At 46.7% G+C, this 27,315-nt stretch overlaps 2 protein-coding genes across 3 annotated transcripts in view; one reads left to right on the top strand and one right to left on the bottom strand.

Annotated features, from left to right (window-relative positions):
- PPM1E (protein phosphatase, Mg2+/Mn2+ dependent 1E) overlaps positions 1-3,956 on the top strand; it is a 59,063-nt gene extending 55,107 nt beyond the window's left edge. Inside the window, exon 7 of the mRNA XM_084219294.1 lies at positions 220-3,956. Within this exon, the coding sequence (XP_084075420.1) occupies positions 220-1,280 (1,061 nt within the window). The 3' untranslated portion in view covers positions 1,281-3,956. The remainder of the gene's footprint in view (positions 1-219) is intronic.
- A 2,009-nt stretch (positions 3,957-5,965) lies between these two features.
- On the bottom strand, positions 5,966-27,184 carry TRIM37 (tripartite motif containing 37). 2 transcript variants are annotated; one of them, XM_084218943.1, is made up of 25 exons: positions 27,022-27,184; positions 25,674-25,775; positions 24,314-24,354; positions 23,630-23,746; positions 23,267-23,354; positions 22,327-22,449; positions 21,122-21,245; positions 20,338-20,405; positions 19,741-19,865; positions 19,045-19,095; positions 18,722-18,803; positions 17,306-17,382; positions 16,745-16,924; positions 16,097-16,211; positions 15,771-15,983; positions 15,266-15,402; positions 14,475-14,572; positions 13,307-13,507; positions 11,394-11,705; positions 10,462-10,590; positions 9,732-9,906; positions 8,959-9,065; positions 7,392-7,544; positions 6,785-6,863; positions 5,966-6,534 (listed from the first exon to the last, which is right to left on the bottom strand). In XM_084218943.1, exons 1-25 carry the CDS (start codon positions 27,040-27,042, stop codon positions 6,528-6,530), a joined length of 2,925 nt encoding a protein of 974 aa, XP_084075069.1. In that variant the 5' UTR covers positions 27,043-27,184; the 3' UTR covers positions 5,966-6,527. The 2 variants fall into 2 exon arrangements, with proteins under 2 accessions (XP_084075069.1, XP_084075070.1); XM_084218944.1 differs by having other exon boundaries at positions 5,966-6,531.
- Positions 27,185-27,315: the final 131 nt, after the last annotated feature.

The raw sequence follows: 27,315 nt of genomic DNA, 5'->3' as shown, positions 1-27,315 counted from the left end.
TAAAATTTTAATTTTCTAGTCATCAAAATTTGACATACAGCTGAAGATAGACCTATGAGCAATAACCTCTATTTTCCTCCCTACAGTCTGAGGGAATAATTTCCAAATAATTGCTTTAACTTGGGGTAAGAGTCATTGGCTCCACACTGAGTTAATAAAGGGCTGCTGGAAGCTGTGGCTGCAAACCCACAGTTGTGTTTCTCTGCTGTTCTTCCACAGGGGACGCTGAGCACAAGCCATACATCTGTGGGGACGCAGACTCTGCCTCCACGGTGCTGGATGGCTCTGAAGACTACCTCATTCTGGCCTGCGATGGCTTCTACGACACAGTCAACCCCGATGAGGCAGTCAAAGTGGTGGCTGACCATCTGAAGGAGAATAACGGTGACAGCAGCATGGTAGCACATAAATTGGTGGCATCTGCTCGGGATGCCGGCTCCAGCGACAACATCACGGTCATCGTGGTGTTTCTCAGGGACATGAACGCGGCGGTCGCGGTCAGCGAGGAGTCGGACTGGACGGAAAACTCCTTCCAAGGCGGGCAAGAAGACAACGGGGAAGACAAGGAGAACCATGGAGACTGCAAACGGCCCTGGCCCCAGCACCAGTGCTCAGCACCTGCAGATTTAGGCTATGAAGGACGAGTGGACTCCTTCACCGACAGAACTAGCTTAAGCATAGGGTCCAGCGTTAACCCTTTGGATGATCAAGGCTATTTAGACCTGACAAAAACAGAAACTAGTACACCTCAGAGTGCCAAATGTCTGCCACCAGTCCAAGCGTTTAGTCCTGGCATACCAAAGAGCGCGGGTTTGATCAGCAGCTCCCCGGAGAAGGGCGAGTCCCCGGAGCTCGGCGCGTCCTGGGGCTGCGGGCGGAGCGATCGCGGGGAGGACGCCCCTCTGAGCTCGGGGGCTGCAGGGCAGGGCATCTACAGGGTCAGGGGCTTATCCCCCGTCTCCTTCGGGCTGGAAGATGAACTGTTCCAATCCTTGGGAAAACGAGCTGCGTTCCCTCATTTCCGGCTCTGCAACGGGAAGAGGCGGCGAGGAGCCAGGCTCAAACCAAAGTTTCACACGCCGCTCTGGGCTCAGGAGCCTTCCCAGGGAGAAGGATCTGGCCTGCCCTTCCCTGCCCGGGGCCGCAGGAGCAGGAGGGCGTTGGCCCGACCCTCCCCGTGGCGGAGGCTGCCCAGCCACGGCTCTTACAGCGAGTGTTTGATGCGAAGACAAAGTCATTGTATACCAGACCCACACCTTCATCAATGCTGTAAAATGTAACCACCCCCTCGTGTTCCCCTGTCAGACTCCCAAAGTAGACATTCCCAAAATAAAACTGGCATCATCAGAAAGCGAAAAAAAAAAAAAAGAAAAAAAAAAAAAAAGAGGTGGGCATTTCCGAACTGTACTCCAGTCCCCTGCCAAGCTCAACCCCTGTGTAAATAGAACTAGGAATTAACCAATGTAGTCGTTTGGATCTCTAACAAAGTTTGGTGGTGGTGCCACCCCCAGCAATGCCGCAGCCGCCCGACCACCCGCACACACGAGTGTCCAGCCACATCCAGCAGGGAGAGCCCGGCGGCCGCTGCCCGGACAGACAGCGCCGGGCACGGTCCTCACACACGCAGAAGGTTGCGCCTGCCTGAGAAATGTCTGTGGAGCAATACTCAAAGAACGATCTGGGTTAGAACTGCCAAATTTTTTTAGAGCGGGGGGAAGTTTCCATAGAGTCGAGGTGTGGGGTTTTTTTGGGTTTTTGTGTTTCCTTTCGTGTTCTGCTTTCTGTTTATTCCAGGTGAGCGTTAAGATGAATTAGAAAATTACATCCACTTTTGCAGGTAGACGACTAAAAGCCATACAGGGTTTACCAGGTACCTTAGGAATGGACACACTAAGCTCCTGCTGCTCTGGTCTCAGACTCCCATCGAGGTACAGACTCATCATTTACCTTTTTCTTTCTCCATGTAATATAAAATGCAGAGTATGAAGAAAGCTTTTCTTGCAGTTAAAAAATTAATATTTCCTATAGCTGGAGGTGCAGTGTAGGGAATCTCGTATCTTTCTGGTGCTTTTAGTGGCATTTTTCTCATTTCTCAGTTTAGGAAATTGTTCTCAATGAGTTGAACATGACTGTGCTTAATGCTTTGAGCCAACCTCTTCCCACCTTAACTTCATCTCAGGTCTTAAAAGAACCCAACCCGTGGAGGTATCCAGTCCCACCCTCTGTCCCCGCGCCCGTCCCAGCGGAGATCAGGAGCTGTCGGATGAGCTGTGTGGTTCTGGTGAGGATTCCCAGGTGGCAAAGGCAGCATTTCACAGCCAGGGGCAGCAGGAAGGACGCAGCGCCACGGCCGCGCGTTCAGGTGTGTAGGGAAGGACGCCGGAGCAATCCAAAGGGGATGCAAATGCCGAGGGTGCAGCAGAGCAGGGGCTGCGCTGGGGCTTCGGCGGACAGGGAGGAACTCAGTGCCCGGGCAGGGCTCGGCTCCGGCTGCCCCGGGCCCAGGAGGGCCAGGGAGGAGCTCGGCTGCCCTTCTTTGCATAAGCAGCGGCCAGCAGCCCCCGCCCGCTCCCGAGGTGAGGTCGCGCCCTTAGGGGAGCCGCTAATTGGGACGGAAATAAGCGGCCGATTCCCATCAGCTCCGCCAAGTCCAGATCCCGATCCTACCCTTCGTTACAGCGATGCATTGGGAGGAGGATGAACAAAATAAGTCTTCATAGGCACTCAGTGAACAATTCACATCATTTTAGCAGTAACAATAGCAGTATTAGTGTTTAGCTAGAATTTGCAAAGTATTTTAATATTAAGTAGTCAAGAAAATTACTCAACGTGACAAGATGGCGAGGCTTGAATTCTGCCAATTTCCGCTGCTTCTCTCTTTGATGCACTATTTTAAAAGCAATCTGATGAACAGCAAAAGGCTTTGTGAGCAACCAGGAGTTGGAGTGTGGCTTTAGATTCCTTTGATCTTTTTCAGACTTTGTTTTAATCTTACGGGATCATTGGCTCTTATCTGCCATCTTATTCTGCCTTAGCTGTTGTCAACGTTCTCTTTAGCTGCAGCTTCTGTTCCAAGTCAGATTTACCGAGGAAATTTGAGAAACCATGAAATGGTAAAATATGCAACTCTGGGGCATCTCTGCGGTGCCTTTGTTTTAAATTATTCACAGTAATAATGACTCACTGAAAGTCCATCTTTAGCTGTCATGTTCTGGAGAGAAAGGTGGTGTAAGTGCAATTCTTGATGTGAGTAAATTAGAATGCAAACCCGTCACAGATGATAAAACTTCTTCCCAGTCTGCAGGAGCACTTGAAGAGCACTGGACTGCATGTGTGCTGTTTTGGGAAGGATCTAGCTTTTTTAGGTGTGGATTCATAAATGGTAATTCTGCGACTCATCCCATTTATCTTGCTAGGAGAAAAAAAACCAATCCACCATCGTAGTTGCAGTGTGGTCAGGTAAAACCATTGTATAGATAGAGCAAGTGTTCATTTCTTCACTAACTGCATATTTATAGAGTAGATAGGAACCATTTGTAAGGTAAGTCCTTTAAAGTTCTATAATATTAAAAGTAGTGGTTATTGGTCTGATTATGCTGCTCTTGATTCTACACACTAGACAAAAAGCAGTGCTTGTGAAATGCAGTGTTTTCTCTTAATGCCACTGGTGATAGGAAGTAGTTCCTTCAGTTCAAACTCCTGTGCCCTTATCTGCTGCTTGCTGACGTAAGCAATAATCCCTCTCTAATGGCATCTAAGTGTTCTGTATCTCGTACCTTGATCGTCTCTCTGGTGACAGTGTAAAATATTAGGCTAATAGAGAAGTATCTCATTGTATTTATTAACTGTTGATACTGAGATTTAGTCTGTGACCTGTGTTTTGTATTTTTATCGTGTATCTTAGTGGTGGTGAAAATTTGTACAACGAATCTTTCCAATAAAGAGCTGAAGTATCCCTTTTCCGCGTTCACACAACCCCGCATCCCTCTCGGTCGACGTGGTGACCGTGGTTGCAGAACCAGGAGGTAGCAGTGACAACATGACTTTAGTTTTGTTCTGTTTCAGTTGTGGTGGTTTTGAGGAAGGGGCTCGGGGCTGGTTTGCCTGGAGCTGCTCAAAACTCGCTCGTAAGCTCTTCACTGTGAGCGCCGCGGGGCTCCCGCGCCGCTTTCCCCACGCTAAGGAATGTGTGCGGTGCAGAGAGCAGAACAGCACCAGGGCAGGGAGCTCTTCACCCATTCCATTTGCACTAGAGGTGGGTGGAAACGCACGTGTGGAACTTTTCTTTACCTAGAAGTGCCATCCATTGTCCTTGCGAGTGAGAACCGTTCCGTAGCTGAGCTGCAGCGCTGGAGGACAATGTCCAAGCAGACTTTAACTTACACCACGTTTCTGGTGGTGCATCATCCTAGAAACTCCACCTGTTTTTGGAGCACTGTGTGTCAGTTGTCCCATGGGCAGATGAGGCACAAGGAGTTGTGTGCACAGACATGGCTGCTGTAGTTCAGGTCCACTCTCTCCTCACCAAATCCTCCCGACCCCAAGATTCTGCGGGAATAAAGCAAAATGAGAAAGATTGGTCTAAATTAGGGGCTGTTTTAGCACAATTTCTTCACTAGGCACTCAGTCACATAAACAAAGCCATCCAAGGGGATACTGCAGCTTTGTTCATGTCTGTAATTTAGGGCAATCTTTCTTTAATTCACATCCTCTTTGCGACAGGAACAAAACTTTCTACCCTCGTATCATGTGCAATAATAAGGAAGCGTTAACAGGACCTCGGAGCCCGATGTCCGTGCCCCTCTCCAGCCCTGGCACCCCAGCCATGGCACAGCCCTTGCCAACATTAAAGACAAACAAGCCCCACCTGTCAGGGTCTCGTACAACCCTTGTTGTGTCCGGTCTTTCCTCTCCTTCCCTCTGAAGACACCTCGGGATGAGAGCAGGGGAGGTGGCTGAGCTCACCCCAAGTGCTGCTGCTCGTGGCCAGCCAGGCACGGCCTCAGCTCCTGGGTGCTCCTGCTGACCTTTCTGTAGTACCTTGTTCATGAAACATGTTCTTTATGAAGTGAATAAATTCAAGCTAAATCATGTACCGGTGTTGGGACTTTTCCATTTGCAATCTTGTTCTACAGTTCACCCGCGAGTTTAGTTCTAACCATGTATTAGTCATCCATATTTTATTTATGAAAGCTGTTTATACAGGAAAAACTGTTGAAGTTTTACCAATATCTTAATAAAACAGTAATTTAAACCACACTCCAGCTAGTCTGGTTATTAAGAGCTAACAAAGGCAGGGAGGAGCTGTGCCTTTGGTGTGGTGAGAGGGGGTTTCCTTTGTGGATATGGAACTGGAGTTCCTCTGTGAGCTCTGCCTTCCACGTGGCTGCTCAGGGCCCACGGTGGCCAGAAGGGGTGAGGCTGTTATGGCACAGCCCAAGGAGATCAGTGTCTTCCAAGCCCCTTCCCCAACCAGCTCTGAATAAGCTGCCCATAAAAGGTGAGCAAAGCACCAGCTCCTCTCTCACCCCTCCAAGAGCCCCAGAGCCTCACCTGGGCCCCTCACTGAGAGCAAAGCAGAGCTCCATGGCTCCCGTGACTGAGCTGTGACCACCACAGCCCAAACACTCCCAAGGCACCTCCAGGCTGGGGCCTGGCCCTGGCCCAGCATCAGCTCCCTCTGCAGTAACAAAGCAACTGGGGAAAACTCTGCCTCCTTCTCAATTCCTGTTTGAATCAAGGAGATTTCAGCATTTGGACTGGCTTCTACAAAGAGAATCCTAGAGGGGTTTTAGTGCTTTTTACTGAATAATTAAGGAAAAAAAGTGACAGGAAAAAGTCCCTCCACACACAGCCAGGTGTTGCAGCAAGTGGAGCTGACCCTGACAGCCTCTACCTTTTACTTATCCACACACAAAACACCTGAAATTCAGATTTCAACATTCATTTTATTAACAAAGTGCAAACAGTTTTAAACTAGGAGTTGTAGAGCACATTCACACGGACACAGGGCACAGGCAGCCACACGAGGACAACACCAGGCAGGTACTGACAGGGCTCATGCTTTGTCACTAGCCAGGCATCAGCTCTCAGAGGAGCTTCACAAGGACTTCAGCGGCTCAAAATGCAACAAACAAAGAGTTTGGCAATGGGTGTGGTTGGTCCACGTCACCGACTGGGGAAAACAATTGGAGTGGTGGCTGTTCTCCCCCAGCTCTGGAGCCAGCCCAGCATTCCCAAGGACAGTCACACACCGTGTGTCACACACTGCATTCCAGTGGCACAGCAGGACGCTCATCCCGGGCTGGGGCTCAGCACCTTCCCCACGACTCCTCAGAGCAGCTGAGGCTGGTGGAGCAGCAGTGCCACCCCTCAGGGCCAGCCCAAAGGTCCTTGTGGCCCAGGGCAGGGTAAGACAGTGGCAGAAGAACCAGAGTGGAGAGGGCACAGCCTGGGGCTCAGCTCCAGGGACTCTCACACCTCTCCCAGGGACGCAGCCATGGGTCTTCAGGCCCCGAGCCCACGCTCTACCTGCTCCAAACAAAGGCAGTTTGCACTGAGAACTCTCCTGCTGGAGCACTTTGAAGGCTTCAAACAAACACCATCTAAGAGTTAAAATTTTATGCCAGCTGCTTCAACCCAGTCAGTTTTGGAAGCATTTAGAGCTCAGCCCTCCCTCCCTCCCTCCTTCCCAGACTGCCTCAGAGCCAGAGGGAGCTCAGGATCCTGGCACAGGCTGAGCAGTGGCTCCTGGAGCAGCCCCAGGGAGAACCTTCCCAGTTACCTGGTGCTGTCATCTGCAGGGACAAAGTTGAGATCCTCAGAACCGGCCTGATCCCCGTCTGGTACTGCCGAGGGGTGCCCTGAGGGTGAACACAGCACCAGCAAAGCCCAGTCACCATCCCAGTGAGCACTGCAGGGCCAGGGAAGGCTCCCTCCCCTCCCTTCACTCAGGGCCCCTGGCCTCACGGCTTTGATCCACTGGATGGAAGTGAAAGCTCAACCAGAGCGCTCCCTGCAGCTCCAGTGAACTGCTGGAAGCACATTCCTGCCAATTAAGATGCAAATCCATGTCTAAGGCAGTGGTTACCTCCCTGGAATTAGCCTACTTACAGTGCCAATCCTGGCACACAGGGAGCTCCAGTTGGGAACTGGAGCTCTGGGTTTTCCAGCCTTTCCCAGGAGACTCACCTCAACTGACTTCTCAAGGCTAGCAAGAGTTTCCCTCTCCTGTTTTGAGCTGTTTTAATTGGGATCCCAAGAGAAGAGTTCCAAATCTTACTGGCACTTGGAGCTTTAACACCTCCCCAGCCCCCCCTCCCAGGGATCTGCATCTGAGGAGGTCTGGGAAGACTGGGAATGTTTGGGAAGAGAAGCTCCAGCAGCTCTACCTTCACTGGAGGGCTGGACAGCAAAGGCCTGGTTGAACACATCTGAGGGAGAGGTGGCCTCTTCCTGCTCCTCGTTTTCCGTGTCACATTCGATGTCACTGTCACTGCTCATCCCTGGCAGGAGGTGAAGGACGTGCTTCTGACACAGCCCAGCTGCAAGAGAGACCAGAGACAGCCAGGGCACAATGATGGCAGCAGGATCTGCACAGCTGAAAGGGCTGACTTTGTCCCATGGAGGAGTTCCTGCCAGCTCCTGGGGTTTGGTATCAGAGCAGAGGGAAGGAGCACTTCCCAGGAACCCAAGGGTCCGATGGAGCACTGGGGACCAGCCCTCAACACAGCTGGATTTGTCCTGGGTGTCACCAGCTGAGCTACTCAGTCCACTCTACAACTGGGACAGAGAATAAAAGCTGCTCTTCTGGGAGCTAAAAGGCAGCACAACCTGTGGGGCAGGTGGGCCTACAGAGCCTTCAGGCACCAACAGTGAGTTTGAGTCTCACACCACAAATTTCCCTTCCAAAGCAGAAGCAGAGCTCTGGTGACCCCAGGTGATGACCCTGGGTGTGCACTGGGCAGCCAGAGCTCTCCATGGACAGCACAGGGTCTGCCCTGCTCTGCTTCTTCAAGGCTGATACTCAATGCTAAGGAAAAGCCAAGTGAGGGGCCAGTTCTACTGTAGTCTTTCCTCTGAAGGAAAAAAAATTTGTAATATTTGCTTCCTGGGGTTTTTAACAATGAAGTATTTCAGTTTCTAAAGCGTTTTCCTATTGGGCTCCTTGCTCTGAGAGCAGAACTGCAGGAGCACATCACGATCATGCTGCAGTGACTAAGAGCAGAAATTCAGTTTTGTCACTGAGAGACCTTCTGTAAATGCCAACTCCCACACAATATTGCACACTGCAGCTCGAGATGGATGCTGGCACCTTAATATAGGCTTTGTGCTACAATCCAGTCATTGAAATTCAAATTAGTGCAGGGGTGGAAGGCAGGAGAGTTTTAGCAAGATAAGAAAAACTCTATGTGGACTTTCAGAAGGGGAAAAAAAAAAAAAGCAGTGTTATTTTTTTCCAGCATGGAAAGGATGCAGGAAGGGAGGGGGGAAACTTTCCTTCAAGTCTCTAAGGAAAGTGGATTATGCACCACAACACCCAGCAGGACTCAAGCGCTGGAGAGGCTCTTGTGTGGCTGTGGAGAAAGTTACCACAGGGGGCTGTCCCTGAAGGAGCAGAATTACCAGCCAGGGTCACTGGCTACTGTTTAAATTAGACATGAACAACTTCTCAAGGCCACTCCACTGCACAGCAAAGCAAAAACCTGGAGCTGTCTCGAGGTACAAAAAGCAGCTGCTTGTCCAGAGAGCCACAGCCCCAGGTGCCAGCCCCAACAGCAGCCACACAGAGATCTTGTGAGCTCACTGAGATTTATTCTGCAGCTGCCAGCAGGGCTCAGCAGCCGTGGAAGCAGCTCTTGGGGGGGGTTTGCTCTCCTCCCTGCCCGCCCCAGAGGCGCAGCAGCAGCGCCCGGAGCGCGGCCACGCTGCAGCTGCGTCCCCCAAACCCCAGTTTACCTTCCTCTGCTCCTGCAGAGGCTCCCTCAGAGCCCTCCCCGGGCTCAGAGCTGCTCTCCAGGACACCAGGCTGGGCTCCTTCTGCCCGACATCCCTTGGAGTTGGAGCTTGGGAAAGAATTGAGGAGAAATACAAAACCCCACGTTAGAAATTCAGCCTGAGCTCAGTTGTGGGAACTAAGCCTTCTAGTGCCATGTTGAGTTTTACTCCTTGTTTAAGTCTTCACTTAAACTTCCAGCTTTTTTTAACATTTTAATATTTCTATATCTATCAAAAAACCTTGAAACAATTGAATATTTTCCAAAAAAGGTGACTCTACTTATTTAGAAAAAATAACCTGAAAACTCCATTGCCCTTTGTTTAGGTGGCCAACAGAGAATTATCATGAAATGGCTGAAAAATCGAGTTAGAGTGAAAAACATCATCTTGGAGGAGGAAATCAAAAGTGATTAAATGTCACTTAGAGGGTATTTTGCATGGAACAGTGGGAAAGCAGACCTGGGCTGCCTTTCAATTCCAAGTGTCAGACTCCAGCCAGAGCTGATCAAAATAAGAGAAAAATGAAGGAAAAAAAAAAAAGAAAGAAAAAAGACAACTTGTAACCTAGTTATAAACCCAAAAATTGCTGTCCAGAGGGAACAGCAGCAACCAAGTAAACTTCAAAGTAATTTCTCTTTCATGCTACAAGCACCTGGTTTTAGGAGATTGTGGGGTTTTTGCAGATCAAGGGAAGGTGGGGGAGGAGATAAGAGGAAAAATGAAGAAACCCTTACCCCAGAGCAGCAACTTTTCTGTTCTTCTCTCCAGCAGCCAAGCCATTCAGGGCAGCAGCTCCCAGCTCAGAGTCTGATCCCTCACAGGGCGGCTCCTCCTGCTTGGGCAGCGCCTCGGGGCCGGCCAGGGCCCGAGCGTGGGGCCGAGCACTCAGCTTGGAGCTCCCCAGGCCTCCTGAGCAGGGAGAGCACAAATGAGATCCTTGGGATCCTCCCCTCCTGCTCCTCTGAACGCTGGAGAGGAGCAAAACACCAATTTCTGTGTCAGGGGTTTCCCTCTGCCTGCACTGAAGGAAGGGCATGGTGCAACTTGGGAGCAGCTCTACCATAAAATTCTTACTGGAGCTTCCTTGAGTTCTCTCTGAGCCAGATCACAATTTACACCTGGCTCAGTGCTCTTTAATCCTGGATGTTCTCTGGCAAGTTCACTCCTGAGGTATTTGCTGAGAGGCCAGAACATAACACACATATTTATGCTCGGGTCAGTGAATGTGAGGTGCTGCCCCCAGCTCAGCTACAGGAACTCATTGGGTGGGAAAAAGCATCCATGCAAATTTAAAGGAAACTCCAGTTTCTAAATAAAAGACTCATTGAGAAGCTTTTGTACAAGAGATGGCAGCTCCACCCCCAGGTGGCAGTGCCCAGGTACCCTGGGCAGGGTGGCTGTGTCCCCTCAGTGCCCAGGTACCCTCGGCAGGGTGGCTGTCTGTCCCCCTCAGTGCCCAGGTACCCTCGGCAGGGTGGCTGTCCCCCTTCAGGCGCAGGTTCCCGTCCCCGCTGTCCATGGCTCTCCTCAGGGACAGGCTCCCGGCAGCTCCCGAGCGAAGGGGCTTGGCTGAGGAACTTTTCTTACTGGCAGCTGCAAAAAAGTGTAAAAATGAGACCAGTGCTCAGTGAAAGCACTGCTGTACCCTGGCCTGATGCTGGCTGTGAGTGAGGCTCCACATTATTCTCATTATTTATTAACTCCAGTCCTGCACAAAATCCTTCCACACCCTCTGTCAGAGGCCTGGGCTGCACAACTCCTGCTCACCTCCTTACACTGAACATCCCTCAGAGAGCTCCACCCACACTCCTTCAGCCAGCATGAGAACATAAATGACAGACAAACCCACACCCTGCCTTCCTTGCACTTTAGATTTCAGCAACTCTGGACTGTTGTGATTTGCTCCATTGAGCTCCCAGATGGGCCTGGTGCAAGGGAGTGACCAGCTCAGACCAGTCTGACACTGGGTTAAACTCAGGACACTGTCACTGCAGCAGTGTGGCAGTGTGACACTGGGTTAAACTCAGGACACTGTCACTGCAGCAGGTGTGGCAGTGTGACACTGGGTTAAACTCAGGACACTGTCACTGCAGCAGGTGTGGCAGTGTGACACTGGGTTAAACTCAGGACACTGTCACTGCAGCAGTGTGGCAGTGTGACACTGGGTTAAACTCAGGACACTGTCACTGCAGCAGGTGTGGCAGTGTGACACTGGGTTAAACTCAGGACACTGTCACTGCATCAGTGTGACAGTGCCTGTGGGGTCAAATCTGCTGTTTGAAGGGGCAGGGCAGGTTTACATTTCTGATCTTCCAGCTGAACCTGAGTGTGAGGAACTGCCTGGGGACATGAACCACCTGTAAGAGTGACTGAATCCCCCTTGTCCATGCACTTACAATTCCTAATGTAACAACTGGTGACTGAAGACTTGGTCAGCAGCTCCATCCCGATTTCCTGCAGCTTGCTGCAGCTGTCAGTGCCACAGGCAGCCAGGGCCCCCTGCTCGATGGAGAAGAAGCTGGGCTGTCCCTCCCCTGAGCCAGCATTGCTGCTCCTCACTTCAGACAGCTGGTTCTTCACATCAGACATCTTGCTCCGAACTTCTGCCATCTGGGTTTTGAGTCTTTTCAGCATCTTCAGGTCTGGGGGCACCCTCCACATGGCCTGGTGCCTGCGCTGCTCTCGGTCCTTCAGGGAGTAGGATGAGGCTTTGCCAGAGGAACAGAGAGAGCACAGCAGGTAAGGAAAACCAAAAACATGGAAAAACATGGACATTTAAGAATTGTACCTTTTGTCCTGCTGTAAGAGTGAGGGACACACATCCTGCCCTGGCACTGCACCACGCTGAGGCTGCAGGGCCAGGAGTTTTTGTTCCCAGTCATGGAGGAAGGTCCTCGGTCCTGCTCACTGGGAGATTCCCAGTGCTGCTGCAGGAATTCTGGTGACACCTGAGCCACCACCTTGCCAGCCAAGCTGACAGTTCATGTCAAATTTGTTTTTGTAAAACTTGTTCAATTTGTGTACAAGATTCTCAGAGCACCAATATCTCATAACACAGAGAACTCAAAGAAATTGCAGCTAGGGAAGGAATTCCCTTAAGTGCCTCACAGCAGAAGAGCAGGCTGAGCAGCCAATACCTGAATAAGCCTCTGTGTTGCTCAGCTGGAATTAGATCAACCTGGATCTGTCTGAAGTGTTAGAAATTCTGTGTTTCTCTGCAAATTCAGCTGTTCCAAACTGTAAAGTCAAGTGGCTCTTAGAAACCTTCACCTCAGGAGGTGAGGTCTGGCAAACTCCAAATGAAACAGCAGCTTTGTCTTTACTGGCCAAGTTCAATCTGACTGGGAACAGTCAAACCCCAAGGGAAGCTGCACAGAACAGGTGATTCTGGCTCTGTGTTCAGTAGCTAAAGATTCACACAGCTCAGCACACCAGGAGAGCTTCACCCTGCCTGAGTGCAGTGCCCTCTCCTGAGCTCCTTTTGTCCAGGGCAAAAGGCTCCTTTTTCCAAAAGCAAAACAGAACTGGGACTCTCAGCTCATGTGCTGTTCTCTTTTTTTTTTTTACTTCTTCTAGAAGGAACTTCCATTTTTGGAAATATGGATTACATTCACTGAAAATTCATGGCTGTTTATGTAACCCCATTTTAAAAGCTAATGACAAAGGAACAAAGAGTTTGAGCCAGCTTTTAAATTCAGTGCCACCAATGGCATTGTGGCAGCAAACCCAAGCATCACTTGTAGCAAAGGGACATTTATTTCTCTTTATGTTCTAGAAAGTCACCAAATGGTTCTGGGCCAGCAGTTCAAGTAAGTGTCAATCATGACAAAATTCAATCAAACCTCAATAATAAATTTAATTCCTCACTACAAGAAGAACAAGCAACCTCCAGGAAGAGCCAGGGGCGCCAGGGCTGCCAGCTCTGCTGCTGCTGCACATGGAGTTAATTGGTATTTTTGGGTCAAGGGTCCCAACTGAACCACAAAAACTCCTCATTTATTTAAATATCATCACTATTTTTGGCTCCTGACATTTTGATCCTTTTTTTTTTTTTCAGCCCTTACAACAAGTCACATTTTTCTAGCTCTAATGGCCTCTAAATTCCAGGATTTATCTTTCTGGCTTGCACCATGCTCCAAGTACTTCCAGCCACCCCAGCTGTGTGCAGGGAGAGGTGGAGCTGCTGCCTCAGCAGAGAACTGTGTGCTGTGCTGGCCTCCAGTGCCACCCCCTTGCAGAAAAGGGGCTTTTCAATCATCCCCCTGCATCTCCAGGCAGAATGAAACCATCAGACACGTGCTGTAGTTACCTCTGCTCTGCAGAAGAGAGGCAGGAGGACGTGGCTGAAGGCCCCAGAGGTTTTCCATGCCATTTCTGTCCTTTAGGTCCAACAAGTGGATGAGAATGAGGGGATCTATGTCCAGCAGGCTGCTGCTGGCAGTGGAGCCCAGGGCGCTGGCTCCCCGCCGAGAGGGTCTGCCACTGGCACTGCTGTAGCTGTGGCTGGTACCTGAGCAGGAGAGACACAAAGGTGGGAGCTGTGGGACACAGGGGGGCTTTATTCCCTGGGAAAAACAAAAAAGGGTCACACAAGTAGATTAGGAATTAATTTATCCCATGAAATTAAGGAGACATGGGTATTTCGTGGATTTCTGGGTGCTGAAAGCAATCAGACGTGCTGCTAATTAAAGAGTAAGACAAAAAGAGGGGAAATGTTTCACTTCATACCTCTTAACAAAAATCTCTTAATGAACAGATTTGTTAACAAATCAATTCCAAGATTAGAGTTACTCTAAAGGAGTAAGGAGACAAACATGTCCCTCCCTGACCTCCAGAACTGCAAAATAGGGAATTCTGTCCTTCAAGCACAAACAAACTTTCACAGCAGCACAAACACCAGTTCTGCTATCTTTGTCCTAAATAAATATACTCAGATTCCACAATATCTCTCTATATTCCATATAGATATACATTTCTTTCAGAATCTTGTAGCTAATTTAGGCTGTGATCATCTCCAGGCTGCAAAAACTCCCAGAACACCTTATTGTGTTGCATTTAAAATGTATTTTTGCTTGCCTTGTGAGGATTCTTTACTTCATTCCCTCCACATTCTTTGGGTTTGGCAGTGCACTAAGCCCCAGGTGAACGTGTCACCCACTCAGAGGTCACCCTGACATCAGTAAAAATTCCTTCTCAGTCTCCTATTGATTGGAACACAAGAAATTTCAAAGCTGCCCTCCAAACTTTGACATCATTTTTAAACCAGCACATTCAGATTCCCTCCCTCTTTTTTTTTTTATTGAACCAATGAAGTGTTTCTGCTACACTGCAATAATCAGTACAAACCACATGATGCAGCAGTTCCCAAAATAGAACTGCCTGCAGAACACACAGCTTGGCTTTGCTTCCAGGAGGAGCAGGGGAAGGAATCCAGCAGCGTTTCACTTTTATGGCAATTCTGGAGTCATTTTTCATACCTGATGCTCCAGGAGTAGCAGCAGCTGCTGCATCCTCCATGAGATCTCCATCTTCCAGCTCCATAGTACTGCTGTATTCCACATCATTCTCTCCAGACCTTCAGGGGTGATCAGGGTGGGAAAAGGAGAATACAACTGTTAGCTTTCCTCAGCTCTTGTTAAATGTTGTGGCACAAACCTCAAAAAGCAACATAAAGTGCTGTAAATTGTATTTCCTGCAATCCAAGCCAGCCAAACTGAACAAGGAAGTGCAGTAATTAAATGACTGTCTCATTACCCAAGAGGCCAAAAGTGCTGTATGTACCTAGACTGCAAAATGTGATGCTGCAAACTCCACTGTTTGTAAGTGCAGCAGCAGATTGTCATGTTTTAATTAAGATTCCAGGATTTGACATCAGCTCTGCTCAGTCTTGAATTTCCTAATTTAAGTACCTGTCCTCATCATCACTCTCCTACTACTGCAACACTTCCCAGAACCAGACCTCTACTCTGTTACAGTGCTGAGACAGATTCCTTAATAGTGTTTTGGGAAAGAACCTTCACAGATTATCACTTGTCAAAGACAGAGTGCAGTACTAACGTAAATAAAGAGATCAGAAAGACACTAATTAGCTGACCAAAAATTCAATGTTTAGCACTAACTCTATGAGTCTCTGTTGTTCCCTGTATAGGAACCACCTCCCAAATCACACTGGAATCCCACACACCCCAGCAAATGACTCAGTTTCCACTGGAATTAGGATGATTACCCTGGGTACGGGATGATCTGAAAGATATTTTTAGCTACTTACATCGTTTCTTCATCAATATCATTTTCTTCAGTGTTACTGGTTGCTGTTGAACTTGCTGAAGAGCTGCTGCCATCAAGGTGGTTCACCTCATCTTCTCCAGCAAGATCTATATCCAGGTCACCATCTGAGAGCTCGTGCTGCAGGAAAAACAAGAGGTTTTTGATCTAGAAACATTCAGCAGCACCTTGATGCATCCCCAAAAGCTATGAACAGACACACTCTGTCCCCAGTGTCACTATCACACAGCAGTGAGGAGGCCCTCAAAGCACATTAAAGAACAAACACAAATCAGATTTTTCAGCTGCCACTTGGAGACTTTTTGTGGTGGGATCTTTCAGCTCAGTTCTGGAACATCTCTCTGGAGTCACCTCTCACTCACAGCTCTCAAGTGTGTCATCTCCTATTTCCATAGCAAGGATAATAAACCTCATTTACAATTCACAAGTTCCCCTGTTTCTATTGCTGCCTTATCAAAGAAAGCTGCACATAAACAGAGAACTCCTACATTAAAGTCTTCCTGCTGAGTCTTCTCTTCCTCCTCTTCCTTGTTCTCCCGTGCCAATCCTGGAGCAGTGAAATTCTCAAGCAGTGCTTCAATGCTTTGTCCAGGTTTCTTTGCTCTTGTCTCTGAGCCCTCATCATTCTGGGGACTGAGGTGAGTGTCTGGAGGGGAAACCCCTCGGGATTTCTGAGTCCGGGACAGTTCAATCGCGAGCCTCTGGAAGAGCACAAAAATAACAACAATGGAGCAGCAGCAGCAAATCAAGCACCTTTGTTGACTTGCAGAGACACTCCAAGAGATGATTTTACATTCACAAACATCCCACTTACTTCTTTCAGGTTATTTATTTGCTGGATGTAACTTGTCTGAGCTGCTTCCAGCTGAGCAATGTACCAGTGCTGATCCCGGCACTTCTGGAAGAAGGTTGGTGAGCGCACTTGGAACCTTCAAAGGAACATTTGAAAAGGGGTTTTTGAGGGAGTTTGTTTGGTCTGAGTTTTTTTTTTTTAAATGTCCCTCCCTCCATCCAAAAATCCCTGCACAAAAATATTAAAACCTAAAATCTAGTGGTGAAATAAACTTAACAGACAACAGGCCCTTGTGGACTCGGTGTCCTGAACACCCTGACTGGCCACAGTGAGTTCTGCAGCAGGGACTCCCAGACTTTTATACCCAAAGTTCTCCAATGCTCACTCAAACTGTTTCTAAAGAAGGGGAGAAAGCAGCTTTTTCCTTTAATTCTGGTAGCTACAGATCTCTAACCCTTATTAATGCCAGGAGCAGCCACTCCTCAAAGGAAGACACACTGAGAACACTCCACAACTCCCTTTGGCACATTGCCTTCTTTAAACCCGCCGAGAGGGAAATCCACTCGGAACAAAGCACGCCACCGATATTTTCCATTCAGACAAGTAAATGATTCCCTGTTTCAGCAGCAGGTTTGTGGTGGCCCTTGGGGAGGAGAGCAGGAGCCCCACCTGAGGATCACGGTGTCGTTCTGCCGGTTCAGGTAGCCCTCGTTGGCCAGCAGGTCCAGGCGGAAGAAGCGGTTGTACCCCCAGCACTCCCCAACTTCAAAATCAGAGGCGAATTCCCGGATGATGTTTTTGGTGGGGTCATTGGTGGACTGGTGAACCATTTCTACACGGTATTCATACCTGGCACAGGGAAAGGAACAGGGATTTGGACCAAAAGATGTCAGAATTGCTGAGTGGTTTAAGAGCTGCACTTTCTTGCCCAGCTGAATGAACGAGTCAGGCCTAAAATTTTACTGAACATTTAAATAAACAGTGAAAAATAAAAGAGAGCAGGAACAGAGTGAACTCCAGGGCTGAACTACTACACAGATACTCTTATCAGTTGTTTCACCAGCTTCTTTTTTATCTCAAGAAGGCCACCGAGTAACAACTTTAAAATATTATCTCTGTGCCCGAGTCAAAGCTCCATGGACAATGGAAGTCTCACCATTCTTTTTCAAAGGGTTTTGCAGTCTCTGACAGAAAAACCACAACATCTGTTCTTGCTGCAGCTTTGCTTACTTGGATGTCTCTGGCAATCCAGCAGACAGCTCCAGGAACACTGACAGGTAGTAGCCTCGAACGACTCCATTTCCATCCTTGAAATAAAATTGAGACATTGATTAAAAATAGAAAGGAAAAAACAGAAAAAATTTAAAAACCAAAACAATTTGATACAGAGGACTTAGAGAAGTTTAGAAAACAGCTTCAATCAACCCTGGATTTGCAGCAGGAATCTATTTTGGATGTTACAGTTGTGGTTTTTAGTCTTCAGTGACCTCCTACTGTAACACAAATCAACAAGAAGCACATTCACAGTCTAGCATTGTATCTCAGATATGAATCTCAAGACAAAACTTTAATTACTCTATTAACACTTAAGGTATTTAAGTGGAAGTCTGAATAGACAAACACTTAATGTATCAGAAAAATATTATTTTAGGTTAAACATTAGTTCTGAAATATTTTACATACAGTCACATTTCAAAGCTACTTAATTTTTGAGAAAATAGCAATTTGTTCAGGAAAAAATCCCATGCAACACGAAAAGTTAGGGCAGTTAACTGAGAAACAATATTAGAGTCATCAGAAGTCAAGGAAAAAATACAGCAAAACCTCCATCACACTCACCTGAATCAAGGATGAAGAATGGCTCAACTTGAATCCTCCAGCTTGAAGAAACATTTCAACTTACCATTGAAAAAATAAATTTTAATTCCTTCTGACAGCACAGCTCAGGTAGCTAATCCTGAATTTACAATACTGTGGAAACTTCCACACAGCTCCACCTCTGCACTGCAATAATTCAATTCTGGGCATCCATGGGCTTAGTTTATGAAGCCCATTCTTCAAGGATGCCACAAAAATCACTAAGACAGAGCTGCTGCTCCACCACCAAACTCCTCCTTCTCCACACAGCTGCAGGAGCAGCACTGACCAGAGCAGGGAATGTGGGAAGATCCCAGCTTGGGGGTCAACATTCCAACATGGACAAAGCTTCAGAAACTGGAATAGTCAGCCCACTGAAGGGACATAGCAAAATACACATTTTTAATGTCTGGTTTGAGAGCTGGATGCAGAGTCAAGAACAAATGCTTGATCCTCCTCCCACCTTCCCCAGGAAGTATCACTCAAACAGGGTAAGTTACTCTATCCCTCAGTTCTGTAAGGAACATCTGCAAAAGTCCCTCAGACATTAAAATATCCAGCAAAGTTCCTCTGCAATATCAGTAGGACCCATCTTTAATTGCTTCTAAATTAACCAAACTCTACTGAGCATGTTCTCACTGGAGATCTGGAGGCAGAGAGGGAACTCTCCAAAGGTTGGTAATCAAGTCATTATAATGTTCTTTTCCTATCCAGCACGAGGCAAACATGATTCCTGGCCTGGGAATGAGTTGGGATGGGATAACAGCTCCAGCTGAAGACAAAACTCACCGGGTAAACTTTTAATCTCCAGCAGAGCCCTGACACCTGCAGGGGAGGGCTGTACACAGGATCCGCTCGCTGCCGCAGGGTGCTGGTGAGAGAGGAGGAAAAACAAAACCCTCATGGAGCCATGGGCTGCACAGAGAATTGTCTTTGTCATGGAAAATGGTTGTTCACCTGGTAAACAAGATATTTTTAATGGAATTCCCATAGGTTAGTCTACATCTCACTGTTTTCTGTAGAGATTGTTCTGTGTTTTAAATAACACTTCTCACGTACAGAAGGAACAGAAGGATGCTGCCAATATTCAAAGTAATTAAAGATATTCTTACCTGAAGTTTTCCAAGACAAATGTAGTTGAGTCATAGGCTGGAACCAATTCACTGTGTGGGGAAAGAATAAATATATTACACTTGAATAATATGGCATTAAAAATCCCAACTTTTGCAATCTGTAGAAGAACTTTAGGTGTTTCAGGTCACCAGAGCCATCAGCACTACACTGGGTTATTGCAGTATAATTCCATTTATACACCTCCTTAGGAAGAGATACATTGGTGCCATTGTTTATTTAAACATTCAGATTTAAACCAAGACACAGCCAAACCAATTTTTGCTGAGGAACTCTTGAGACTTTTCTGACTTTCCATTTTTTGGTGACATTTTTTCAGCACAGGCTCCCTCAGAACACAGCACCAGCAGCATTCTCCTGATGAAGAATTGTGCTCAAAAGTGATTTTAGCTGTATATTCTGAATTAAGGTGACCTGCAGAGGCATCTCATGAGAGCCTGGCAATTATATACTGAATGACCCAATAATAAGAGAAAAAAGGACAAATCAGTAAACTATGTGTGAGCTGGAACCCACTGTCCTGACTCCCCAGCAGGGACTACAGACACAAAATAAGCCCTGCTGGGACAGAAAAGCACAGGTTACTACAAGGAGTAAGTTAAGAGGAAACTCTCCTCTCAGGTATTTTAAACATGCTTTTAAACACTGAACAAACAGAACAGAAGCGCAACACTCACCTTGTGAAGTCTGGGGGGACAGGAGTGGTGACAAAGGAGGCCATGGGCTTTCGATGGACCTGCTGGAACATCATCAGGATCTCGGAACTTTTGGATATCAGCTCACTCTTGCTGCAGGACCGTAACTAGGAGGGGAAAAAAGAAGTGAAAAAAACCTTAGCTCAGTAAAAATCAGAGGTTTTAAACAACTGAATTACATGTTTGTCACAGCTTCAGAAAGTTTACCTACAACACAATGACAAAATGGAACTTGGAGGTTTTGGGTTTTGGTTATTTTATTTTCTGGAATTCCACAATGGGAGTTACAACAGCCACCATGTATTTCCTTTATATTAAACTAATTTATATAGAACTGGGTAATTTTGTATGATATTGCCATTAATTCCTGGAGTAATTTTTCAAGCAACACAACACCTTTGAGTATCTCTATAACACACCATTATTTTTAAGAAGAAATTGTGCAACCTAAGGCGACATCAATGAAAATATACCCTCCAGAAATATCCATCAATTAATATTTTTAAAATAAAAAAAGTAAGTAAGAAAGATCCCTCCTCAGTTGGCCTATCTACACATTTAATCTCCTTTCATAATTACCTGATGTTCTACTTCTTGAAGCAGGGTTTCCAGAAGTTCTGTTTCTTGAGTAAGTGATGTCTTTTGACCTGTTTAAAGAAAAGATGTTCAAAAAACCCTAAAACACCTACTCAATATTTCTTAAGAAAGTGTACTTTTTTTTTTGTTTCCACTTGGAAGCTGCCCCAGAACATACTAAGGTAAAGGATTTCTACATGTACCAAGGCTGATTGAGAAAGCATCTGAAAAGCAAGTCTACATTTTTAATTAGAGCTGCACTAAAGAACTCATTTGAGGTTAAGTCAGTAGCTAAGCACTCTGTGTCCCAGAAAAGGCAGGTTTGTTGGTCTGGGGTGCTTTCATGGACAGAAAGAAAAGCAGGTTTGACTCTTATCCAGACAAGCCCTTCATATATTAAAATTACATTAAAAGAAGGAGTATCTATTACAAAGATGTATTTTCAAATTAGAAAGATGCACTTCTTGACCAACATAACAGATGAAGTAAAAGCAATTTAGTTGAAAGGTGCTAAATAACTTCCAGCTAGGTGGGAATGTTTTCCAAGTTATTATTATTATAGGAGTTTTTAACAGAATATAATCAGCTTTTGTCAAATTTAGAACTTGCCACAGTAATTACATCACTAACCAAAAGTTTTGCTGCAGGTGGAAATTTCCTGCCAGCAGTCAACTTGCTCTACCACCACAGCGTGGAAGGAGTCACCCTCGCAGGGAAATGAAGTTTCTCAGTGGATTTACACATTGTTAACACATTTCTCCTCCTCCTGACAGAGGCCAATACCCACCCATGAGAGTGATGAGCTTGTTCTTGAGCTGGGTGTCCAGGCGGGCGATCATCATCTCCACGGCGTTGCGGATCTCGCGCACGCGCTCGTCCTTGGCGCTGCGCACGGCCTCCACGTTCCGCTCCTGTGGGGCACAAAAACCTTCACACAGCTGCTACTCCCCCTCAGTCACATCCTGGCTCCCCTCTGTCAGACCCCAGAAATGCTTTTAGTGTCCCTAAATCCCCCAAGAGGGAAAAGAGGAGTGCTGTTTTTGATGAGTGATTTCACCGGATCCCTCAGAGAGCCCCACGGGTAACTGGGAAGCTGAGCAACGTTGTCTGATCCCACAGGGATTTGTCATGTGGGGATTCTTTAGGATCTGACCTGCACATGCAGCTGCCAGTTTCTCTTCAGCAACTTAACCAGCACAGAAAAGTCTTTTATTCTTTGTGGTAACAAGAATAACGTGCTAAAAACAGAACGGTTTTGTGGTAATGGATAAAACCAGCAGCCTTCTCCCTGCCAGGGTAAGGCCACAAACTCTCAGCATTTTATCACCACACTTGTGTTTATAAAGTCACATCTGTGCTGGAGAAGAGCAAAGCTATCAGTGCATGTGGCAAATAAGCACCTGAAAAATGGGCTAAAATCATACAGAAACTGGCTTCAAAAATTCCTGGTTTTATGTGCACAAAACTACACATCATAAATGTAACAGAACACAAAAGTAATTAATTCTTCCTGGGATACCAGAAACTGCATCAAATTGCTGGAATCCCCACTGAAACTAACCAAGCTGAACATGTCAATATTCAGATTTTTTAACTGTTTACCCCAAGGGAAGAAAAAGAAGGTGCACAAACACATCTCCAACTGGTGAGCTGCTCATCCTGCAGGCTCAAATACATTTACAGTTTATTATCCTAGAAAAAGGAAAATAAGCTGCTAGAATAAAGCATTGTTGTACTCATTTAGCACGACAGAACACATTAAGTGTTGACAAAAATATATCTTTCAAAGAAGTGTCCAACTCCAGCTTTTAAACAGCACACCCCCAAAATAAAAATTCTGTTACCTAACTCTAAACCAGAACTGAGAATATAAAAAAAGTCAAATGAAAAAACAAAATGGTCTCTCTATGGGATAATCTCACCACCTTCTAACAGGTACTACTTCCACTTCCCACTTTACAGTTCTCCTTTGCCACTACAGAACTTTCTTACCACTTCCTGCACCAAACTGATCAATTCCATGAGTCTTCTCCTCAGCTTTGCCACTTCTTCATTTACTTTGGTGACATGCTGCTCGTAGATTTCTGCCAGTGGTTTAAAAGTATGTCCTCCATGCTGCTCAAAGAGAAAAAAAGGGAGGAGGAGGTGGTGGTGAATAATACAAAATCTCTTTTCCACTGTATTGCACTCCTATTAAATTCCTGAAAGAGAAGGGAAGAAAGCCTACGAGTGCATCACTCATTCTGGAAAAGTTCCAAAGCAGATTGTATGTAGGAAGTCAGTCTTTCACTTCCCTTTGTAAGAAGTCATGAATTTGGCTCTCATTCCATCAAAGCTTCCTGTCAGGAGTTATTTGGAGTCTCAAGAGTCCTCCAAAAATAAACTGCTTCATTCACATTGCAATCCTTTACCAAATCAAATATTGATAGAAGGTTTATTTTTATCATTATTATCATTAAAACACCCTTCCCAAACAAAGGCAGCACACTGTTAACCACTTACATTCCAAACAGCAACAGCTGTTTCTCCTTGAATACCCAACTGGATAGATAAACACTGGTGAATTTAATAAGCTTTGAAGATTGGAGGCCAGGACAATTAAACAACAAGTGTTATCTCTGTTTTCTGAGCAAGGCTTCTTCCTTTGCTCACAAAACTCTCCCCACCACACAGAATTTGTCCAAAACAATGTGTTTATAACAAGGGAGGTAATTCTGACCTAGTTTTGGTAAAAACTCAATTTCCTTCTCTAATTATGAACTGAAAGGATCATGTTTCACACGCAGTGTAACTAAATAATAAATACACCTAAAACTGCAGTATGTGCATGGCAATCCAACAGCCACAACAGCAGCTTCACAGAATTTCTACTTCTTCACTGCTGTCAGACACAAAGTTTGAAGTCCCTCATACCATGTCCATCTCCCCTTACCATTCCTCCCCAAAGTGCACACTGGTGGCAGATACACTTCTTGCAGGTCCAGCAGAAAACACTGAGCTTCTCATGATGGTTTTCACACCTTAAATCAAAAAATACACATATCACCCACAGAAAATAGCTATGAATTTTCTATAAACTCAGCTAAACATTCTCACTTGTTTTGCTACACAATCCTGCAAGTAAAGCATTAAACATCTTTTGCAGGAAGAACAGTCACTAAAAACCTTTTGTAAGATAAACCTTGCTTTTAGTATTCTCTCCAGAAGCACTTCACAGATACAGAGAGTACATGACTAAAATTAGCTCCTATAATCCAAACCACAAAACACTTGATGCAAAGAACACTCAATTTACTTGTCCTTTTCATTCTCTTCATGCTTTGTGAGGCTGCAGAGCTGAAGTGTGTCCAGCTGCTGGGTGACCTCCTCTGCCCAGCGACAGTTGACGAGCTCTCGGAGCTGCAGGGGGGCTCTGCAGGAAGGATGGCACAGTTAGAGCAGGAATTTGGCTCCAGGAGCTAAAGAAGAAGCACTGAAGTGAGTTCAGTTCAATTCTACATTACCAGAAGAGTCACAGGTAAAAAAGAGCAGAAGCTAGACTAGAGAAAAAAAAAAATGAAGTCAATTTGATCATTTGGGGAGAGGTGGGAACTGCAGCCTGCAATGACACCCAGAGTGGCTGCACAGGCACACCACATGAATTACAGGCATTAAAAATGGACACTTCCACCCTGAAAACTGAAGCTCCTGGGCTCTGACTTTTGAAAGAAGAATATAAAGAGGAATTCCCTCTAGTTACTCCTGTTACACCAGCTACGTGCACAGCAGTGTTATGTGGGAAGAACAAAGATCCTGCTTGGCTTGTCACAAAGCTAGAATGCATTTTAGAAAAAGTATTATAGCAGGGCCAATTCTTATAGAAACAGCAGGAAGGTCTGGAAACAATTTAAAGCTTATAAATTTAGTGCAAGCTGCACTGAAAAAGAGATTGATCATAACAGGACAATCCACCCAATTCCTGATATTAAAAATACCTTACCTACAATGAGGGCACTGAGCTCTTTGTTCAGTCAGCCAACGCTGTGATGGAAAAAGGAGAAACCTTTTTAAACAGGCTAGAATGAAATTACTGCAGGCAAATGTGTTCTGTCATTAATTAGGAGTTACTTTATTTTTATTACAGCTTTGCTATACTTTTTCCCTGTTAAGCAAATTTTCAATTTAACTGTTCAACCACTTAGTCACAGAAGAAGCTGCTATTTGTGTCTTAGTAACAAGCAACCACTTTGTCTTCAGATGTCAGAGATGCTTCAGTTAAAATTATACAGAGAATTTTGAGGTATCAAATATTGCATTAGGAACCACCCACCTGGCAGATTCCCAGAGTCTTAGACTAAAGAGCACGTTTCAATAAAGGAAAGAAAAAGACACCACAAGCATCTTTTTCAGAGTCTAATTAGTCTTCAAGGTAATTTATTTCTTCCTCTTGAGTTATTTATAGACAAATTAAATAGCTGAAGTTCAATGATCAAATCCACAAGGAGCTTGTGAATGTTTCTCTTCCAGAAAGCTCCAGGGACAAACAGCTGAGCAAAGAACTTCACCTGCCCACTACAACTCACAAGTGTAAAAGCTCAGCAGTTGATGGGTTTATATTTGTCAGCTCTCTACTACATTTAAAGAGTCTCATGAATAATCTCTCACCACCCAGCAACAATATGTCACTAAAATCCTTAATATGCAGCACGAATCCTTCACCTACAGCTCTTGTCAGAGCTTCCAGAGAGAAGGATGAATGTCTGTTCCAATTTCTGGAAATACTACTGGAGGTCTGGAAACCTCAGCTGAACCTTTTGCTGCTACAGCAACACAAACCAGCATCTGGATTTGGAACTGTAGTGTGATACACTGGGAACCAGGGCCTCAGCAAAGGAATGAGGATTCAGGGGCTGCCTCAGACTCCCCTGAGAAAGATTCAGCCCCACCTGATCACACCACAGCAGCCTGAGAAGCATTATGAAACTCCTCCAGGACACACGAGGTGATGCTGTGACCTTCCCAGATGCAAAGTCAGCATCTGATTGCTGTCCCAACTTTCATCTTCCATACAGGCATCACCAACTCTCAGGAGGTGCTAAAGAAGGGATCATTGTGTGTCTCTTCCTTAAAGCAATTATTCCAGATGGTGCCTATAATTAGCACCACTGAAGGCAATGCACAGCCTGCCTACTTCTTCCTCAGGGGTGTTATAAAAGGTTTTGAAAGGGAAACTAAAGGAGGGAAAAAAAAAAAAGAACAAAAAAGGAATCCTTGGAACTCCAGGAAAAGAATGTTTTCATAAGCTCAGCCAGTTTTCAGTTCAAACCTTTGAAAGAACAGCCTAAACCAAGCAAACTCACCCGGATACAGCTGAAACAGCAGAGCTTGGAGCAGTGAGGGCACAGGCGGGCATCCCGCAGCTTCTCCATACAAATGAAACATCGGAACACCTCGGCAATGCTCTGCAAAGGGGGATTAGCACCATTGTTAAACATGCTTCAGACACACCAGGGCTGCTTTTGTTCCCCAGGCACAGTGCCAGGTTTCTGTCCTGTTCCAAACAGCACATCTCTGAGGGAGATACAGCCTGCACACCACAACTCCCCCTCAGCTTCTCCTACACTGCACCAGCACCTCTTTTATAACACTATTCTCTTTCTTCAAGGAATACTTTCTGTTTGTCTTATCTCTTTCAGAGCAGGCCCTTCTGTAGCCAAGATATCCCTGCGTGTGTTCACACGGGATTGAGTAGCTGCCAGAAGAAATGGTGTTGTACCTGCAGACAGTGGACTGGAACTAAACTATTTCTAGATCAGGGTAAGTGCATGTATGCGTAATACACAAGAGGTGTTGAATTGAACTGGGTATTTTTTTGACTTTTACAATACTTATATTCTTTTAAGGTCTACATTAGCATTAGCTCCACTATTTCTACACTCTACCCCAGCCTATGCAATCAATTTGGGGTGATAAAAACATTCTCCAAATGAGAAAGGTATTTTGAAAGCAATTCCATATTTGCTTTCCATATTGATAGTTTTTAACTGATAAGGAAGTTTTACATCACACATGTATAATACTTCTGGTTATAACTCTGGAACTTCATAAGGTCCTTCAGGTGAGCTATTTTTTTTTCCCCACAGCACTGAGATTGTGAATCAGCACAAAAGCAAGACATCTTATATTTACGAATACCAATATATCTCCCACACATTACCGCCTTCTTTAACAGCTACAAGCCATTGAAACGCACCATATGCGTTTGCAGGATAATCGCAGCCGGTCCTTCACATCCTTTCCCAGCCTGGCTGTGGCACAGCCCCCAGCAGGTGTTCGAGCTGCCGGGTCACGGCCCCTTCTGCACCTCCACGGCGCCAGGGCGGGTTCGGTGTGCGCCAGGTCTCCATCCATCCATCCATCCCTCCATGGCTCCATCCACCTCCGGAACCGGCACCCGCCCGCTCATTTCCTACCCCCTGCCCACCTGCCGCCTGCCTGCCCACCCGAGCCAAGCCCCGCAGCGCCGCAGGCTGTTCCCAGCGCCCGGGCCGACACCGTTCGCTAGCGCTCGGCGTTTTTCCCCCCCCTCACACAGGGTACACGGACGCTCCGAGGGGCTCCGGTAAACCGGGCGGGTGCGGAGGAGAAGCCGCAGCCGCTGCCCCCACACGGCCCTGAGGGAGCGCGCGCCGCCCGCCCGCCGCTCACCTCCACGCTCTGCTCGTCCATGGCTGCGGCTCACGCCAGCGGCGGGAGCGGGGCCGGCTGTCCCCGACCTCCCTGTCCGTGCCGGCGGGTAAGGAGCAGAAGCTCCGGGAGCGGCGCTCCGAGGAGCGGACCCACCGCACCGGGCTCGGCCCCGCGCACCCGGCGGGCCGTGACCGCGGTAGCGAGACCGCCCCGCCCCGGCCGCGCTGCGCATGCGCAGGACCGCCCGAAACGGGCGTGGCGGAGCGAGAGGCGGCGGGGCTGCGCTGGCTGCCCGGGGTTAGGGCTGGGGTT

This window comes from Fringilla coelebs (assembly GCF_963513975.1).
Source record: "Fringilla coelebs genome assembly, chromosome: 20".
NCBI classification, from domain to species: Eukaryota; Metazoa; Chordata; class Aves; order Passeriformes; family Fringillidae; genus Fringilla; species Fringilla coelebs.
This window is presented reverse-complemented; position numbering and strand designations above follow the sequence as displayed.